Source organism: Notamacropus eugenii, chromosome 5 (genome assembly GCF_028372415.1).
Source record: "Notamacropus eugenii isolate mMacEug1 chromosome 5, mMacEug1.pri_v2, whole genome shotgun sequence".
NCBI lineage: Eukaryota > Metazoa > Chordata > Mammalia > Diprotodontia > Macropodidae > Notamacropus > Notamacropus eugenii.
In genome coordinates this window covers 36230902-36251482 of record NC_092876.1, presented here as the reverse complement: position 1 = coordinate 36251482, position 20581 = coordinate 36230902, and the positions used below count along the sequence as shown (strand labels likewise).

Genomic DNA, 20581 nt, shown 5'->3' with positions numbered 1-20581 from the left:
TCTGAGCATGTGGGATGTTCCATGGCTTATACTTTGCCATGATGGGAAAGGATGCAGATAGTGCCACCAGAAACACCCAAGTTCAAATCCCAGCCCCTCTCTGTGCCTCAGTAAATTCCCCCATATACTGGGGGTGACAATACCTGCCTGGTCACCCCACAGCACTAAAAATGGGAGCTGGGACATGAGCCTCCATAACTGTGGCAGGACACACTCAGGCACAGCTGGGATTTCAGCATTATCCATGAGGTCGACTACTCTTGAGGGGTTCTTGGGAGACCCTTATGGGCATTGAATAGCCCAGTTTCCAGCTTAACAAAAATACAAGGGCACTATTATTTGTCTCATTAGCAGCAGCATGGTTCCCTAGCTGCAAGAATTTTAAGCAATCAGGGTTACAAGAGCCCCAATAAATGAACCATAAGAAACAACAAATGGTAGACAAAATTTTTTTTTTAATCCTTTCAACTGTCTTTAGAGGCAGTCATGATGTGGGGTGAGGGGAACCTTGACATGTAATATTACTGGATTAAAAAAACCAACAAAAACACACCCACAGATACACATCGAGAAAACAACTCAAGATGAGCTGGAAAATAAAGCACTTCTATGATCCACCCAAGACAGTAAATAATGCAAGGACTTCTGACTTTTCTCATCATTATGCACCGAATACAACACAGCCTGGCTTCACATGCAACCATCTCTCTCTCCCCCATTCCTCCCTCTTGTTGTTTTTCAGCCCCGGAAGGATGGCACAATCAATCCTTCCTCAGCTTTCTCCCTCCTCCTCCCCAGCCCACAGGCCCCCCGCCAACCCCAGCCCCCAAAGCATTTTCCCGGCCACAGCAGTACTCACTCTGTTAAAACGTTTGGCTTGAAACAGATGCCCATTTACTCGGTAGAGCTTCCTCCATCTTCTGGCCCCTCGGCGGTAGATTGATTCTAGAAAGGATATTAAAAAGGTATAAAGCAGCAACATAGTACATAGCGGACACAGCCCGGGATGCACGAGCCCGGGCTTAGAACAGCCCTGCTTTTCTTTGCATTAAAACAGCCGAAATCCTGGATGCCAAATCATTCTTGAGAATCGCCAAGGAAAAGCTTGAAATGACAGCTGCTTCTCCCTCCAGCCTCTCCCTTCTGTCTGCCCCACACACACTCTCTCTCTTTTTCTCACATGATAATCATCTTGTTACAGTTCCCAGGGCTGCTTGCAGTCTGGAGCTCAGGTGAGAAAGACACGGTCAGAAGCCCTGCTACCCTACCCTTGAAGCCAACCGGGGAGGGGCTGGAGGGAGGAAACGTACAACATTTCTCCCAGCTGAGGCACTTCTGTATTCCAACACAAAGGAGAGATGTTAGCTCATGACTAGGCGGGGGTGGGGGGTGGGGGGGAAATCCCAGACTTAGGACCAATTACATATCTGATAGGCCCTGTAATTGGTTGGGCTTTCAATTCTCCTTACCTTTGGGCAAAAGGCAAGAGAAGGAGAATATATTCCCCCCCCCCCCCAACAATGGAGCATAAATGGTATTGTGAGCTTATGTGACTATATGAACTGCTGTGCTAAGATGACAAAAACTTCAACATTTTAGATGCTACATCTAGTTAAAAACACACACACACAGACACATACATACACAAGTGAAATTAACAACAGAAATTTACATGTGCTTCAATTTCTCCCTCAAGGATATTCCAAACTGAAACTGATCAAACCTTTATCCTGAATTTAAACATCACCATGTTGAGAGAGAGAGAGAGAGAGAGAGAGAGGGAGAGAGAGAGAGAGAGAGAGAGAGAGAGAGAGAGAGAGAGAGAGAGAGAGAGAGAGAGAGAGAAGGAGGGGAAAAAAGGCTGAAGGCTAGAGATAAAATTAAACCTGAATTATAAGCAACTCAAACTTCACATCTTTTCTAAAGAAAACCCACAGAATTCAAACTTAGCTTATGTGACAAGAAGGAAAGAGGGAATGTCCAAAGCCATATGTATATATATATATATATCTACGTATATATACACCTAGATGTCACAGGTTTCCTCACCATGGGAGGGGAAAGTATTCTAACTCTGCTCTCTCAAAAGAAAATAAAATAAATACATCTGGCGGAAAGGGTTCTGAAAAACACCATACACAATAAAAAGCTTTGTGCTGTTTTTTAGGGATTAAAAAAAATAAATCCTATCCTAAAAGTGACTTTCATAGATGCAATGAAAAGTACTATGGATTTGCTAATGTGGAAATTGTAACTGTATGTTTTTTAAATAAGCAAATGACTAGCCTTGGCTGTAACCTGCCTAAAATTAGGTCACAGCAATTGCAAAACCCACTTCTTGCTCTTTAAATAGGAAATTGGTGGAGAACTGGAGCTCAACTGGAGTCCGTGGTGAACAGTGAGACTCTCATACTAAGTCTCTAAGAAACCTCAGGGTGGAGATGGGAGTGACCATGTTGCTGGAGTTATTTCCAAGGTCTAGTCCATCAACTTTGCTATCTCCGGACACACCATCTACCTAGAAACCAATACAGATAGAACCTTTGGATTCTATCTCATCACAAGTAGCGGGAGCTCAAAAAACTTCTCTGAATTAATGATGTCTTCTGAAGACTGTGCTCTGATGCTAAAAATGTTTGTCAACTAAAAGTTTTTGGGCTGTTGACCACAATCACAAAATTTCTTGCTTAGAAGGGATGCCTGAAGCCATCAAGGCTTATAATTAAAAATATCTGAGTTCAACTCCTGTTTCAGATCCTGACTGGCTGTGTGATCCTGGACAAACCTCAGTTTAAGCCTCAGTTCCTTAAGAATCAAATGAGAGATTTGAACTCAATCACCCCTTAGGTTTTTTCCGGTTCTAAATCGATGATCTTATGGTCCATCTACACCAATCTATACTTAAATTGAAATTCAGTGAACGTTGATCAAGTACCAACTTTGTGCCAAATATCCCTGACAGTGTCAAACAGCCTTTAGCTCCTAATGATGAGTTGAAATTATAGAAGGGACCCCGAAAGCCATCCAATTCAAACAATACCCTTGATAACATCGTAGGAAGTCATCATTCAACCTTTATTAGAAGAGAAAACAGAAAAATATGAGGTCCTTGTGGGCAGACAAGGGCTGTTTTTCAAGTTTATCTTTGAATTTTTGTACCACATCTTGTAGCTATCACACAATGGTTTAAGTGAACCTAAGAGTGTGGACAAAAACCCAACGGAAACATTTTTTTAATAATGACATTTCCTGGGGAGCCAAAGGGAAGAAGGGATGTTGGATTCCTTTGGTTGTCCGGACAAGTTCAGTTGTACAAATCCCTAAATCTATAGGAATTAGAAAGCAAAGAAGCAGGTTTCATCTTGTTTAAAGGTCTTGGTCAGCTTTCAAAGCAACCCTCTGACTTGCCAGAGGGAAATGGTCCTACTCCTCCCAGCTTCTGGCTCAATGTCCTGCCTCCATTCCCCTTATTGTCCACCAATTTTCTTCCCAAGGAGAGTTGTGATCAAGGTTGTAGGTACCCAGATACCTGGAGGGGCAGGGGAAGGAAGGAAGGGTACATACCAGGTCTCTGTCTATGTCAGCACAGGAAATAACATCACTGGCGTGACTCATCTTTAACATGCAGACAGATAGGCTTGTCTGGACATTACTGAGCTAAACCAAGTCACAAAACTACCACTGGCTCCCATTTTGAAAAGTACTGCGCCCCTCCCCTCCTCCACCCTGCCCCTTAATATTATCTGATAAGTATTTCCAATCATAGGACTGTAGGTATGGAACTGAAAGGGCCCATCTAGTCCAACCACTGAAATTTAAAGACAAGAGGAACTGATGGTCATTCAGAGAGGCTCTCTTCCCAAATCTTTTCACAGGCAGAACAAACAGAGGAGAGGGGGAAAAAAGACAATATACAAATTACAATGAATGAGCTCAGTCATAAAGAGAGAAAAGTCATCTCCATCTCTGGAACAAATGGATAATGCATTTAATGGGTGCTTACAGTGTACAATACATTAAATAGCTCCTGGCCTCAAAGAGCTCCCAGTCCAATGGAAGAAACAACAGGTATGGAAGGGCATCAGCCATACAGAAAGGTCACATGGTCCCTGGGGTGTATTTTCTTGCAAAGATAGAGAGCTATGGAATCAACACACTGGGTTTACTTTTGGACCTGCCTGCTGTTAGTTTCTGAGCTGCTTTTTTCCTCTTTCTTCTAAATCTTTGTTACAAGGAATGGTTCTCAGTCTAGGACAAGAGGAAGAGATATATTTAGAAAAGAGGTGATTTAAAAATCAAAAGATAGTAACAAGTTAAAAATTTAAATGAAAAAAGACTACATAGCAATAGCGTCTTTTGTCTCATTCCACAGAATAATACAATTACTGTATTCAATCTACACAATTCACTGGTGTATAGCAGTAGTGTCTAACTCAAAGAGAAACTGGAGCACTAAGGACCTCTGCAGCTGCACAGTGACTTAGTTCTAAAACATACTATTTATTATCTGTATTTGATTGCATTTTAACTTATTTTGTTAAATATTTCCCAATTACGTTTTAATCTGGTTCAAGCCACACTTGAGAGTATTATGGGTCATAGGCAGCCTGGTTGACACCTTTGTTGTAAAGGTTCCCCCACCACTGTACCAGGAGAGTTACCCTGGGGTAGGGTAAAGGTGGTGTGATTTGCCCAGAACCATATGGCTACTCTAAGCCAGAGGAAGGACTTTGAAGCCCACTCTTCATGAAGCCATTGGATCTCTCCTGGAGCTTATAGTCTACATGCAATGTCAAGAAATGCAGAAGAGTGGCCCCCAGCCCAATGGATGGACTTCCATTAGAGGTTTTCTGGGAGTACATGGGTAACATCCACATTGGATGAGAAGGTACTGAATTTCCATCAATGACACAGAGAAACACACACATCAGTGAGCTATTCTGATTCAACAGAAGGATGAAAGCAGCCTGTGGTACATATTTAACACCATCAAAGCTCTTCTCAGCGAACTGAAGGCATTTTGAAGATCCTGGGTCTAACACTTACTACCTGAGTGGCTTTGGACAAGTCATTTCTCCTAAGTTTCCTCATCTGTGAGATGAGCAAATTGGACTAGTTGAACTGTCTGTCTGCCTATGAACCCTTTTCTCCTACCGTAAATTACCTTTTCTTGATACTTTTGAATCCTGTCTCCTTGCTCAGTATAAGAAGAAATGGATTAACTTTGTCCTCCTTGGTCCCGGAACTCAGAGCTAGGAAGTATGGGTAGAGGTTATGAGGATGCACAATTAGGAATATTTTTCTTACATCCAGATTTATTATCTACAAGAAAGGAAGGTGTGTGAAGTGAGTTCCCATTCACTGGGTCTTCAAGTAGAGGCCAGCTGTTTACTCTAGCCAGATCGTAGAAGGGATTACTACTAAGATGGCATCAGAGATCCCTTCCAGCTCAGAGATTCAGTAAAAAGCTGGTTTCAGGGGCATTTGCTACAATTTGAATAAGATCCAGGAACAATGGCTTTCTCCCTGTCCCATCCACTTTGCCTAGCACTGCAAAAGTCACATGGAAGTGGGTAGCCCAAACAGCAGAGACCCATATTAACCAAACCACAGGCTCTGCGTGGGCAGCAGCAGCAGACACACAGCAGTTGGCAGAGTGGTTCATTAGCAAATTCTGTATCCCTATAGAAATGTGAGTTCATATATGCATTACTTAGAACTGGAAAGGAATTAGGGCCAGAGGCCAAATCCCTCATTTACAGATGGGGAAATTGAGGTACAAAGGTATTAAGTGGCCTGTACCTGTTCCAGTGTTCTGAGACAGGGATTTGAACTCATGTTTTCCTGACTCTGGTTCAGCACCCCATGTCAAAACCTACTGGCATTATTCCCAGGTGGTCTCCCAACTGGGTACCCACCACTGCCTCAACCCTGCTTGGCTTATCCAATCAGATGACATGAGAGGCATTAAGGCTTGGATAGCTACAGACAATGTTGCTGCTGTTGCTTTGTCAATGACCAATGGACATTTATTATTAAACACTTGCTTTGTAGAGAACACTGTGTGGTACATGGGAGGAGCTAGAAAGCTAAGGTGAGACAGGGCCCCCACTTTGAAGGTGCTTGCTTAGCATATGGCACTCATACATGCCACTAGTGGGCACTGCAGTGCACAGAGCACTGGGCTTGGAGTCAGGAAGTGCTGGGTTCAAATCCAGTCTAGATATCTACTAACTGTGTGATTCTTTGTCACATTGGTCTACCTCAGTTGACACAACTATAAAATGGGAATAACAGCACCTACTCTACAAAGTTATTGTGAGGAATAAAACAGATATTAGTCACATCATAGGTGTTACATAAATGGACTCTCCCCTTCCCCCCTTCACAACTGATGGCATCTGGTCCAACCCTTCACCATAGAGGAATCCCTTCAACAACCCAGCAAGCTAAGGGATCTAAGTGTGCTGCCTGAAGATATCCATCATAAAAGAACCCATTACCTCCAAAGGAAGGCCATGGTCCAAACACATAAGTAATTCACTAAAGAAAATCGTCTTCCATGACATTTTGAGGGAAGGTATTTTTTTAAACCCCATTTCACAGAAGAAGAAAGTGAGGACCAGTGAGGTTAAGTGAACTCCTCACATGCACACATAGCTTAGTGAATATCTAAGACAGGATTTATTAAACCCATGGACATTAAGGCACAACAAAAATTCAATTCAATTCAACATTTATCAATCACCTGTGTGCCTAGCACTGTATTAGATGCTGGAAATAACAAAAAAGAAAACATCCTCTGCCCACAGAGAATTTATATATACTAGAGAGGGCACAGCATGACCATGGATATAAGGCCAATAGATACAATAGGAAAAGACACCATGATGAGTTTGAGGAGAATTTCTTCAACCAAGCAATGCAGGCAGTGGGAGAAATTTGAGAAACAGAGGTCACTTTTATTGTTCAGGCTCAACAGGTCAAAATCACCATGGCTAAGATCCATTAAATGGAAAACACTAGGCTTCTCAAGAGGAGACATCTTTTCAGAGCCCATCCCTCTTTCAATCCAACTGAGTCTACATTCTATTGCATCAATTCAGCATTCATCTCCAGCCTCCAAGGCTTTGCATTGTCTTTCACTCATCCCTGAAAAGGGACTGTCTCCCACCTTCCTATTGAAGCTCAGCTCAAGTACCTCTTCCAGAATCCTCCCAATCCTTAATGCTCCCCAACCCTTCAATAATGTTATCTCCACCCCCCCCACCCACCTCCAAAGAGTAAGGATTGTTTCATTCATCCTTTTGGCATGCTTAGCACCCAACACAATGCTTTGGTACATCCTAGGTGTTTAATCCATGCCTGCTTGGATCAACACATTGTATTTTTGTGAGTATTTTATATTGAAGCAATTAAAAAATATTTGATTATAATCTCACAGCATTATTTAGGTATCAGTTGTTATTATAATAACTGTAGGCTGCTACTTAGTAAATGCTTGTCAAAATATGCACAGTGACTCCAATAACATAAACAAAAAACACCCTCCAAAATACTACAAGTAAACGTTGCCAACTTTTAAAGATCCAGCATGGCTTCAAAGAATGGTCAGAAGACACTCTTGCCCCACTGCTTTGCAGAGATGGGGTGGTTCAGAAGTATTGTACCTTGACTGCCTTTGCAGACGTTTTCAATGTGTTGATCAGTTATGTTGACTTTTTTTTTTGTCTTTAAGAATACTATTTGTTAAATAGGCTGGCTCTCTCAAAGGGTGAGCTGTTGATTGATTTTAAGTTTCTTGAGGGCAGAAACTGTCTTGGTTTGGTTTGGTTTAAATTCCCCAGAACCGAAAAGCCTGGCTTGTGGTCAGTATCCAACACCAGTAGCATTGAATTGTTGCTGTTTGTAAACCTTTTGGAATGGGACAAAGCACTGGACTTTTATTTACCACCAGATCCAATTCTGGTGCAAACTATTGCCTATGACTTGGATAAAAGTCATTGATAGAATGACTTCCCAAAGTCAGATGCCACAAATCTGTAAGGGATAGCGAACACTCTACCAAGAGTTAGGAAATTTAAAAAAAAAAAAGCTATGTACAGATTAAAACAAAGGGTAGAGTTTAATAAGATCTATTTTGTGCAGGGTGATGAGTGGGCAATCCAGACTGTAATTCCATTGGAACTCCCAATGAGAAAATTCCATCCACCAATACAGATTGGCCCCTTCTCTGCATCTCACTTAAGAGAGCTCCTGGGGTGGGGGTGGGGGAGTGTCACTGAGAAACTGTTCAGGACCACAGAGCAGCCAGCATCAGAGTCAGAACTTGAATTCAGGTCCCTCTGACTCTGATGAGGAGCTCATGGGGATAAATGTAAAAATCTGTGCTTGGGTTCAAGAAATAAGCTTCAAAATGTACAGGTGGAAAGGAGGGAGGGGAAGGTGCAGTCGAACAACAGTCTTTCTGAAAAACAACTGGGAATTTTAATTTACGTCAAGTTGAAAATGGGTCTGTGCAACACGGTAGCCAAAAAAGCTATTACAATCTTCAGGCTGGATTAATAAAAGCATAGTGTCCAGAACAGGGGAGGTCACCCTGGTCAAAACACAGCTGGAATATGATGTCCTGTTCTTGAAGGCACATTTGTTAATAGATACTGACAAATTGGAGGACATCCAGAGAAGGGTGTCCAGGATGGAGGCAGCACATTGAAAGGACGGTGGATACTTAGGCTGAAGGAGATAAGGTTTGATAGCCTGGGGTGGAACAGAAGACCTGGTTTTGAGTCACAGCTCAGCCACCTGCTAGCTGTGAGACACTGAAGAAGTCACAACCTTTCGGGGCCACTTCTACATGAAGGAATGGAGTCCCTAGGTGCCTGGTCTGGTCTCTAAAAAGCCAAAACAGGTAAAAGCTGACGATTTTGTTTCAAAGTCAGGAAAAACTGCCTAAGAATGGGCAGCCTCAGGAGATATTGGGTCACCACCACCAGAAGTGTTCTATCTCAAGCAGGATGGAACAGAACCAGACTGACTGGTAGCAGAGGGAACCTTGGGCAGACACATATCTGATGAGGATACCCTCCTGAAGAAGAAATGAGATTCTGCCACAGAGACCCAGGTCCCACCCACCCCAGGTGCACTGCCTAGATCTTCTATTTATAGTTTTGAGCTCTAGCCCCAGGCCCTTGGGGCTCTAGTCATGACTAATTGTACGCGTCACCTCTGGAAATGCCTCTTCATTGTGAATCCTGCTAGTAGCCTATGGAAGATGAGGAGGAAAATCAGGCTTAACACTCTGCTTCCCCTCTGGAGGGGGAAGGGGGCGAGAAGAGAGAGAGAGACAGACAGACAGACAGACAGACAGACAGACAGACAGACAGAGACAGGCAGAGACAGACAGAGACAGAGACAGACAAGATATTCAGAGACACACACAGAGAGATAATTGGGCAAAACCTTGGAAAAAACTGTCAGGGAGTGAAGACTATAGGATTGTTTGCCCTGCAGAGAGTCAAAGGGGAAAAATTAACAAATTTCCTACACACAAGTTTAGAGGGTTGAGGCACTGATATGCTATGGAAAACCATATTCAAAGCAACATAGCTTGCTAAAATGAAATGAAAGGGCTCCTAGTAAAAGTTTTGTGATATGATCATAGATTTAGAGCTTGAAGGATCAGTGAAACCAGACTTCTCAGAGGACACAAGGAAACTGAAGGTAGAAAGGAAGGATTTGAAACCGGGTCCGTTTCCCTCACCACACCAGCAGGCACTGAAGGAATTCTCATCTTTGCAGCCAAGGGCATCTTAATACCATGAGTAAAGCTGTGACAAGACAATCAGAGATGGGGAGAATATCATGAAAAAAGTAAGAAAAATTTCTCATGTTTATGTGGCACTTGCTTCCTAAGAACAGGGGCTCTTAAAAGCAAGTTTGGTGGCATTTTGCGTTTGTTTTTTAAAACTTCGAATGCCTGGTACAGTACCACTATACATGTTGCCATTCAGTTGTTTCAGTTGTATCCAATCCTTCATGACCCTATTTTGGGGTTTCCTTGGCAAAGATCCTGGAGTGGTTTGCCATTTCCTTCCGCAGCTCATTTTACAGATGAAGAAACTGGGGCAAATAGGGTGAAGTGACTAGCTCAGGGTCACACAGCGGTAAGTGTATGAGGCCACATTTGAACTCATGAAGATGAGTCTTTTGAGTTCAGGTCCAGCACTTTATTACAGTGGGACCACCTAGCTGACCTACTACACACATAGTAGGACCTTAATGTTTCATATGAATACTAGACAGGAGTGAAAGAAAACTGAAGGAAGAGAAAGGTGGTCAGTGATCTTGTATATACAAATCCAACAATGACCTCTCAGTCACATTAGGCTAAATAATTCCCCTTGTTCCAAGAATGGGTTTGTCACATTCAACATACAAACTGGGCTCTTTCAAAAGTAAAACTGTAAATGCAGCCCAATTTCCTGAGAGTTCTTGCTATGCATGAGAACGATGCCCTTTCTTCATTCAGACCAACACAAAGTCTCCACATTCATGGCCCATGTTATGTATTAACTCCCTCCTGACCCTCGGAGCTAAAGAATGACACCTGTGTTTTCATGGAGAGCTTTCCAGTCTATAAAGAGCACCCATAACATAATGTGGAGATGAAGCTTTGGTACAATGGGTGGAGAGCTGATCAGGGAGCAGGATTATAAAACATAGGGGTATAAATCCATTAAGTCACTGATCTAGCAGTATAAAGAATCTAAAAGACCATCTAGAGCAGTAGTTCTAAAATTTTGTTCTCAGTATCCCTTTATACTATTAACAACTGATCTGTCCAAAGAGACAGTTTAAGTGTTTAAGTGGGTTTTATCTATAGATATTTATCACATTAAAAATAAAAACTAATTTTGAATTTGTACACCTTCTGAAAGAGTTTCAGGGACCCCCAGAATTTTCTGGACCACACTTTGAGAACCACTGATCTAGACCAGTAAGTATCTGTTTGAGAAAAGCAGAGGGACAGAACAGAAAGAATATGAACTAGGTTCTGGGTTCAAATCCCAACTCTATGCCACTTAGTGTTTGTGTGACCTTGGGCCAGAGCCCGAGCTACAGCAGGGTGAGAGGGGCTTTGTCCCAAGGGACTGAATTTAGAAAGTGCCAAATTTAGAAGCAGCAGACAGCACTCTCAGTCCTTCGACAGCACAGGAAAACAAAACTTAACACCTAGTTAAGAGAATAATTAGCTAAAATAGGAAACTACCAGATGGCAGCTGGGGTGAGCTCCTTCCTCCATCCCATGATGCTTCCCCCACCTCACTGAGGGTAGCCTCAGATCTCTGCCTCCCCTACCAGAGTGCTGTTCTAATCCCATTTCCCTTTCAAATGAGAGACACTGTACCCTAGCATGGTCTGGGGCACAAAAAATCCCTACTCAGGGCTATGCCTTGGGCAAACACCAACCTGGGTTCATTTTCTTCTACTATAAAAAGAAGGGGATGAATTAGATGATCTCTAAGGTTCTTTATAATTCTATCGACATGCCCCTAACCTATATTCCCCCTACACCTGCACATATGTGGCTAGAATTTGAAGTCAATGAAGCAACCTCAGAGTTTAGGTTTAGACTGTACACACACCTGAATTGTTTTCACCCCTATATCTTCACCTGCAACCTTTCCTGGACTTCCTTTAAGTCTCACCTCAAATCCAAGCCAATCAGGGGGGGAAGGTGGGGGAGAAGAAGGGGAACTAAACAAACTCCTGGAAAAAATACACTTAGTGAAGGAAAACAAATTCCCACATTGACTATGTGCAGAAAAAGGATTTACCATTTTGATTCTGCATCCTGGGACCACAGACTCACCTCTCTGCTAAGAGGTGGGTGACATTCTTCATCATCAGACTGATGATCATGGCTGGTCATTGTTCTAATCAGACTTCTTGAGTTTTTAAATGTTGGTCATTTTTATAATTTTCTTATTATTGCATAAATTGTTTGCCCCTTTCCGTTCACTTTCTTCTGCATCAGTTCATACAAATCAACCCAGGTTTCTCTGAAAATGCCCCTTACATCATTTCCTACAGCACAACACCATTTCATTTCATTTATATACCATAACTTCTTCAGTCATTCTGCACATAATGGTCACTCCCCTAATTTCTAGTTCTTTGACATCACAAATATGGCATCATATTTTGTATGGATAGGTCTTTTTCCTCTTTCTTTGATCTCTTTGGGGTATAGATCTAATAATGCTATCAGTGGGTAAAAGAATATACAACATGTAATGACTTTGTCAAATGGGGAATAACTCTTGCTCTTATAAATTTGAATCAGTTCCTTTTAAATCTTAGAAACAAGCCTTTTATCAGGGAAATTTCCTGCAAATGCCCCTTTCCTCTTTATCTGCTTCACTTCTAATTTTAGCTGCATTGATGTTGTTTTTGCAAAAACGATTTAATTCTATCAAAATTGTCCATTTTACCTTCTGCAATCATATCAATCCTTTCTTTGGTCTGGAATACTTCCTCTGTTCATAAATCTCAAAGACAATTGCTTCCTTGCTTCTCTAATATGATAATGATGATGACATCACCCTATACAGCAGACAAATGTATCATCCACCTGGAGATTACCTTGGTATTTGGTATAAGACGATGATTTATACCTAGTTTTTGTCAGATGACTCTCCAGTTTTTTCTTTGTTTGCTTGCAAATAATCAACTCTTCTTATATCTAGGGTCTTCAGGTCTAACAGTCTCTATGCTATTATACTAAATTGCTTCTTTCTGTTAGGCACCCAATCAATTCCACTAACCACTATTTCCTAACCACTACTCTTTGTAGCATTCACTTGGGGATCTGATACTGCTAGGCACATTTCCTTCCCTTTTTTTATTATTTCTCTTGACATTTGACTTTTTATTCCTCTAGAAGAATTTCATTATTATTTTCTCTACCCTTTTAGTAGTCTGATTATATATCTTATGAAAAAATTTTTGCATATTTTCGCCCCAATATAAGCTCCATGAAGGAGGAAATCTGTGTTTTGGTCTTTCTTTATATCACTAGTACTTAGTATATAGTACATAGCACTTAATAGGCATTTAAATAATGCTTACTGATGGATTGCGTGGTATTGGGGATACAAAAGACAAAACTGAAAGAGCTCTTTAAAGAGCTTATGCTTCTATTGGGGCAAAAAACATACTCATGTAAACAGATTAAAAAGTAAATCAAAGCACAAACATTATTTTATTTTGGAAAACTTATTGTGGTGATTACAGTTGACAAAGAGAGCTTTATATACATTTTCTCATTCTGTCTTCAAACTAGCACCCAAAGGGTGTGTGACCTTGGTTTTTTTTTTCTTTAAATATTTTGATTACTTTATTTCAATAACAAGTTTTCTTAATATCTGATGTGCATCTAAGGACATGAAAAAAGGCTCCTGAAAGGGGGAACCTGTCATAAAAAATATTAAGAACCCCTGTTCCACAGGCATCATTATCCCCCATTTTACAAAGGAGGAAACTGCAGCTCAGAGAGATGAAAGGACTGACCCAAGTTCACACAGCTAGAGTCCAAGGATGGATCTCAATCCAGGTCATCTTGATTCAAAGTCCCATGGTTTTTCTATTGTGCCTCTCCACACGGAGAATTATTACATACAATATTACATAAGTGCCTTGGCTGGGCGCCATTAAAAAGCATGAGAGGTTCTGGTGTGCTGGGGAGGAGAGGAGAAAGGAGGTATGAAAAGCACATCAAGGATGTCTTCCCAGACAGTGTTTCTTCAAAAGAGAACTTTAAAGAATGGATAGAAATTCACTGGGCAATAAGGAGGGAGGGCATTCTAGGTTTGGAATTTGTCTAACTAGACATCAAGAGAATTGTGAGCTCAGTAGAGTACTTCAAACCAGTTCAAAGCACAGTGTGTGGCCTTGGTATAAAGCTACTTACTTCCTAAATTAATAGCTAATAATTAGCCTGCCTCAACTCCACCCCTTCATAACAAAAAGAAATTTTTGACTGAGGTCTGGTAAATCAAAATGCTGCTGCAATGAGAACTAGAGAGGGGGAATTCTGGGATTAATGGGGGTAAGCGATTTAAAATGCACTTTGCAAACCTTGAGGTGCTATATAACTGGTACCTGTAATTATTTTTTAAATGACTAATGGCCTTTATTTTTAAATGAGCCATTCATTGGCCACTCAGTGGGAGAAAAGACCCATCCAGCGTTTCCTGGAGAGATCCATGAGAATTTATGTTTTCATATCCCCCCTTCCTCTTCCAAGATTTCTACCAATCAAATGATGACCATTTTATGTTTGACTCTTCAAAACAGACGGGTTTCAACTCTCATCCCCCACCCCTCTCTCTTTCTCTTTCTCTCTCTCTCTTTCTCTCTCTCTCTCTCACACACACACACACACACACACACACACACACACACACACAATTACTGTACCCCAACCTTTGAAATGTGTCACTTAACTCCCCCGACCTTAAAGGAAAGGATTGGCTTTTATCCGAAAATCTATTATTAGGATGGTCACAATGAATTTTAACTCTGTTTCCATGGTAACCTGGTGTCATAACAGCAATGACAAGTTTCAGGAAAATACATTTTTGAAAAAAACTGAGTCTAGAACAAGGAAGTTGCAAAAGAAATGGACAAGATCCCTGAAATGAAGGCAGGTGCCATTCCCAATTCGGGCTAATTTGAACAAAATCAACACACTGTGATCTTATGTCAGGTGGATCAGGCATTACTGGTCTTTCAGCACAAAGGCTGTTTTGCTAATGTATCATATCCCCATCAATCTGTCTAGTTAGTTCTTATAGCAAAAAGCATTACAGGAAAAAAAAAGGCAGTCTGGAAACACAGCATGCAACTAAGAGGAACCATAAGACAAGAAGCCGGCCAGCTCTCAAAGGAGTAAAAATTCTAAAAAAAAAAAAAAAAAAAAAAGACCACAGATGGCATTATCACTTTAATACAGAAGGCCTGGAATTTAAGAGTTCTTCAAAGGACCAAGGTGTACCAATTAACGCAGTGGATTTTTTTTATTAGTGGATAGCAGGGTAAAAAGTTTGATGTCAAAGTAAAACAAAAATTAGCACTATTTGATGCACTTGGCTCTTCTGCCATTAAAAATAAAGGGCCTTTAAGAGAACGGAAGTTTTGTAAATTATTTTCCACAGTAAAGTACATTTTCACTGGTCATATAACAAACTGGGAGAATAGGAGAGTCTATAACAGATGACCCTAAAAGCTTATAGAGTCCTAGATCTATGCCCTAGAAAGGACCTTGGATGATATCTAGTCTAATTCCATCATTTTAAAATTTAGAAAACTGAGGTCTGGTGCTTTGTCCAAGGTAACACAGGGAGTGAGTATCAGATGTGGGATATGAACCTACCTCTTTTGAAATTAGAGTAAGTGATCTTTCCAAGCCTCTGCTTTTTTAAGCTTGTCCTCCACACAACTGCCAAAGAGATATTTCAAAAGTATAGCTCTGGCCAGGTTGCCTTCCTGCTTAAGAAGGTAAAGGCTGGCTACTGATCACCTCTAGGGCACAAAGTAAACTCCCTTGTTGAGAGCCTTTCAGTGCCTGTTTCCAACCTATTTCTCCAGGCCTACTGCATATTATTCCCCTTCACGTACTCTCTGGTCCAGCTAAAACTGGCCTTCTTATGGTCCTTACTACAAAATACTTGGTTCCTACAACCATGCCTTTGCATAGGCATGTCTCAAAGGGAGGGATGGATGTCCCAAAGATACTCCCACTTCACCTTGGCTTGGAAGAATTTCAAAACAGCTGAAATCATGGTACTTCTACAGGAAGAGTTTCTTAATGAACTCAGAAGCTTTGTGCCTGGTGGGAAATAAATCCTATTTAGAATCTGCTCATGTGTACAAGGTGTGTACCCATGATAGAGGGGAAACTTCCTGAGAGCAGAACTGTTTCATTTCTGTCTTTGTATCACTATGAAATAGCACAATGCCCGGTATATAGAGCAACTCCTTATTAAATATTGATTATCATTATTATTCTGTAATGGTCCTGAAACAGGAGACAGGGTCCCTGAAAGATGAGTGTGGCAAAGAACCCCAGGAGGAAGCAACAACTTGAATGAAAACCATCATTATGAAAAACCATCACTTCAAAAAAGCATAAACATATTGGGGGGAGGATTTAAACAGATTGCTGGCTCAAGAAAAGTGAATTTTAAAAATAGTCATTTTCTCAAATAAGTCAGTGCCTGGAGAAAAAAAATCACATCCGTTTTTGGAGAGAAAAACTTCATTTAGTTGGTGGAAATAAAGGTTAGAACTAGAAGAGACTTCAGAGACCAGAGTCCAATCTGTTTGTCCACAAGCATATCCCCTTACAAATGGTCATTCAGCAGGCAGTTAGGAGGTAGATACAGAGGAAAGAGCACTAGACATGGAGTCAGAAAGAACTAAGTTCATATCCTGCCTCGGTCACTTACTGCCTGTGTGACTGTGGACAAGTCACTTTCCTACTATCTGACTCAGTTTCCAAGTTTGTGAAAGGAAGTTAGATCTGATGCCCTTCAAGCTCCCTGTCTGTTCTCAATCTATGATTCCTAGTCCTTTCAACAATCAACTGCAAACATCTAGTATATGTCAGACACCATACTAGATGTGAAAAATAAAAAGACCATGATTTAATTCCTGCCTTCAAGTGACTACTATCTTAAATATAGAATACATACAATACAAATATGAATCAACAACTGATGTTTTTGCTTCAAACAAAAAGTACGTTATGGCCTCCAGAGGCTGCTGTGTTGGGTATTGGATAGAACTCTGAGCCTGCAGTCAGGAAGACCTGAGTTCAAATCCAGCCTCAGACTCTGTGACCCTGGGCAAGTCTTAACCTCTGCCTGCCTCAGTTTCCTCAACTGTAAAATGAAGACCTCCCAGGGGAAAAGAATATGTGCAAAATGAATGGCACATAATAGACATATAATAAATGCCTTCCTTCCTGCCCTCCCTGCCTCCATCCTTCCTTCCTCCTTCTCTTCTTTCTTCCTCCTTGCCTCCTTCAGCCCTCCCTCTACCTCTCCTTCTTTTATACCTCCCTCTATCCTTCCTTGCTTCCTTCTTTCCTTCCTGCCTCCTTTTCTTTGTCCCTCTACCCTTCCTTCCTTCCATCAAGCATAAATCTGCCTTTCCAAAAGTTCTACATACTGCCCTCAGTCCTACCCTCAAGGCCAAGCACAACACATAAGATCCATGTTCCACGACACTCCAGCTATCCTGTGCCCTGAAAGCATCTCTGATAACCAGCACTTAGATACTGCTTTCAGATTTAAAAGGTGCGTGTTATCTCCCCACTCAGTGTCCACAGGTCTTTGATCCCATCTTGGTATGGCATGAACTCAAGGACCGTTACGAGTCTAGTTCCCCTCTCGTTTACTAACGAGGCAACCAGAACCAAACGCAGACCTCTAGATGTAGTCTACCCAGGACAAGACTTTTCCTGAGTCCATTCATTAAAGGCTGTAGCTCTGTTCTCAAAAGGGGCTAAGTTGAGAAGGGACAGAGACAGAGACCCAGGAAGTCAGGAACACTGAGACAATAAGCTCATTTTAATGACCTAACAAAAGGGACCATATTTCTGCCTGTGAGAGAGGGAAGGAGGGAGAGAAACAATGAACTTTTAAGACATATGGATTTACAGATGAGAATTTTAAAGCACCTAGGATTTCATCAGTGGAAGAAGGCCTGGTATGCAAACTCCCTCCACAAACATAAATGACAAAATGCTTCTAACTTGAGAGCCTTGGACTCAGAAAACACGTATAACTTGTCCAATCTAACACAACTCCTCAGAGTCAAGGCTGGACTAAAATTTTTTGTTACTTTACAAGGGCTTAGTTAGCATCATGCTAGGTACTCATTAAGTGTGTGCCATGACTTAGCAGCAAAGAAACCTCAGACGCTAGGAAAACTCTAAGACAAAATCAGCTAACATAGTGGACGGGCAATGCTCTCAGTTCCCTTTGGGTCTCTCCACATCTGTGGTACTTCAGACTCATAAGAGTTGGAAGAGACCTCAGAGGTAAGCCTGGGGCTCAGAGAATAACCGTTATGATAATAGCTGGCTTTCATAAAGCACTTTGAAAATATTACTTCATTTGAAGCTAATAACAGCCATGGAGATGTTATTATTATCCATATTTTATAGATGAGGAAATTGAGGCAGGCAGAGGATAACTGACTTGCTCAGGGTCACCATAGTCAGTCTCCTACATGTCCTGAGAATGGCCTGTCTGAGCTCACAGGTCTTATGAGACAAACCACGTCTCTGGGCCCCGAATCTTGGGAAACAGACTCAACGAATAAAGGTAGGAATTTCAATAGCTTCATGCCGGCACACAGGGAGCTTTGAGGTAAACGCAGCAACTTCTGTAAAAGGTCTTACTTCGCCTGAAAATGAACATTTATAAATCCCAAAGTAAGCTTTCTAAATGTTACGTTCTTTTAAGAACAGACATGAGAAAAGCTACCTGTAGGGGAAGGAGCTGAACGCCAATGGCCTATAAGGGAAAAGCAAAAACATAAATCATAAGCATAAATCACTTGCACAGACATCAATGAACTGTGAAGGTTAAAAAAGACCTTCCCCCAGCCTGGGTAAGGTGGGTGCTGAGCGGATTGTCCCAAAGCCTTAGGACTCTGCGTGCTGCCCAACAGGTGGAGAAGCAGCCACAGCACTCCCAAGAGAATGCAGCCCCAGCCTCCAAACCTCGGTGGAAGGGACGAGAACCAGAGGAACGGGGAGGCCCCGTGGAGAGGCTGCCAACGGTCTGCTCCATCTCAGAGCACAGAGGGTGGGGGGTGAGAATAACGGTAAAGCAACACCCACAATACAGTAGTAACAGCAGCACAATAAAAACAATTAATAACTAATGAAGGAGGGAGGGAGGGAGGGAAAGAAGGAGAGGGAGGGGAGGGAGGGAGGGAGGAGAGGGAGGAAGGAAGGGAGGGAGGAAGGAAGGAAGGAGAGGGAGGGAGGGAGGGAAGGAAGGAAGGAAGGAAGGAAAGGAGAGAGAGAAAAAAGGGGAGCATTTATAAAATGCTTGCTATATACTGAGTTGTATGTATGCCAAGCACTGGAGATACAGATACAAAACAGAGGTCTGTGCCCTGAAGAACTTCACATTCTAAGAGTATAACACAGTATCAGGGAAGAAGAGGTGGCCAGAAGAGGATGCTCTGGTCTGGGGTGTCTCAAGATGGTGAGTGGGGTCCTCTAGCTCTTACTTAAAGACCTCCAGGGAGGGGAAACACACAACTTTCCCAAGTGGTCCAGGCCATCTGGGACCCTCTGTTTGGGCCACATTGGCCTCCTGGCGGCTCCTAGATCCGCCCTTTGAGATCCAAGGAGAACATGACTAACTCCACTTCAACATGAAGGATCTTCCACAGTGCTTGAAGACAGTTTTCCTCTTTTAACTAAGAGGTTAAAGTGAAAACCTACTTATAAAGCTGTGTTTTCTTTTTGAAAAATCACAAAACATTTTCTCTAGCAGTGGTCTCTAACAGAATTGTGACCTGATCTAAAAGAGTGTGAGATCAATTAATTGGGAGCGCTCTCCTCATCAGTCAATCATGGGCCTTGACTCCAAAATACATCCAATCCCATCCTCCACTGCCTAGTTACCCAGCCCCCTCCCCTCTCTGTCCAAGCTCCCAACTTACCCCCATTCTTAACCTACCCTCAGATGTCAAGGTAGCTGAAATCAGAGTCCTGGTGGCAGCCTCTGGGACTGGGAAAATGCCCCCACTTCCTACTGCATACCACCCCTGCCCCCATGTTGCCAGTTAACAGTCACATGGGCCTCTGGGAGGATACCAGGACAAGGATCCCTGAAGTACAAGGACTGAGTCTCTTTCTTATTTGGTACAGAACAGACTAAGGCAGCACGCACCAGCATGGATACAGGATGAAATCGTTACAGTCACTAATTCTCCAAACCCTCCCTTCTTCCAGCCATCCCAATCACTATTAAGAGCACCACTAGCCTTCCAATCAGCAGGTTCACAAGACCAAAGCCATCTTTAATGCCTCATACCCAAGCAGTTGAGAAATTTTTGATTCTGCCACCCCACTATGCCATGAATTGTCCTCTCCTCTCTCCTCACACAGCAACCACCTCAATGCAGGCTTCAAGATCATTTACCTGAACTATTGAGGGTCCTAATTGGTCCACCAGCCTCAAGCCTCTTCCCACCACAATCCATCTTCCACTCAGCAACCATATCATTCAATAAATTCCAGTATCTCCCTATTTCTTATACAAAATGTTATTTCGTCTTTACCTTACCCTTTCTTATTTTCTCCTTTTAAATTTATGATGTACATAATGATTAATACAGCAGTCATTTATACATAAGTTAACATAAACACAACAGGGCTATGTGCTGACAAATGTCTCCTGATGGGTTTTGTGATCAAAGATATTTGGAGACCCCTGACCTAGGAAATAAACAAGTTAATATGACCAGAAAGTGACCGTGCAGCCCG

The 20581-nt window shown here is 42.0% G+C and overlaps 1 protein-coding gene across 4 annotated transcripts in view; it reads right to left on the bottom strand.

The window, feature by feature from the left end:
- The window catches only part of PRKCZ (protein kinase C zeta), a 235222-nt gene that overhangs the window by 76649 nt on the left and 137992 nt on the right, over nucleotides 1–20581 (bottom strand). For 3 of the 4 annotated variants that reach the window (XM_072608570.1, XM_072608571.1, XM_072608573.1), the window contains one exon: nucleotides 860–945. The exons of the other annotated variant lie outside the window; for it this stretch is intronic. In XM_072608570.1, the coding sequence (XP_072464671.1) occupies nucleotides 860–945 (86 nt within the window). The remainder of the gene's footprint in view (nucleotides 1–859; nucleotides 946–20581) is intronic. 4 annotated transcript variants of the gene reach the window in all.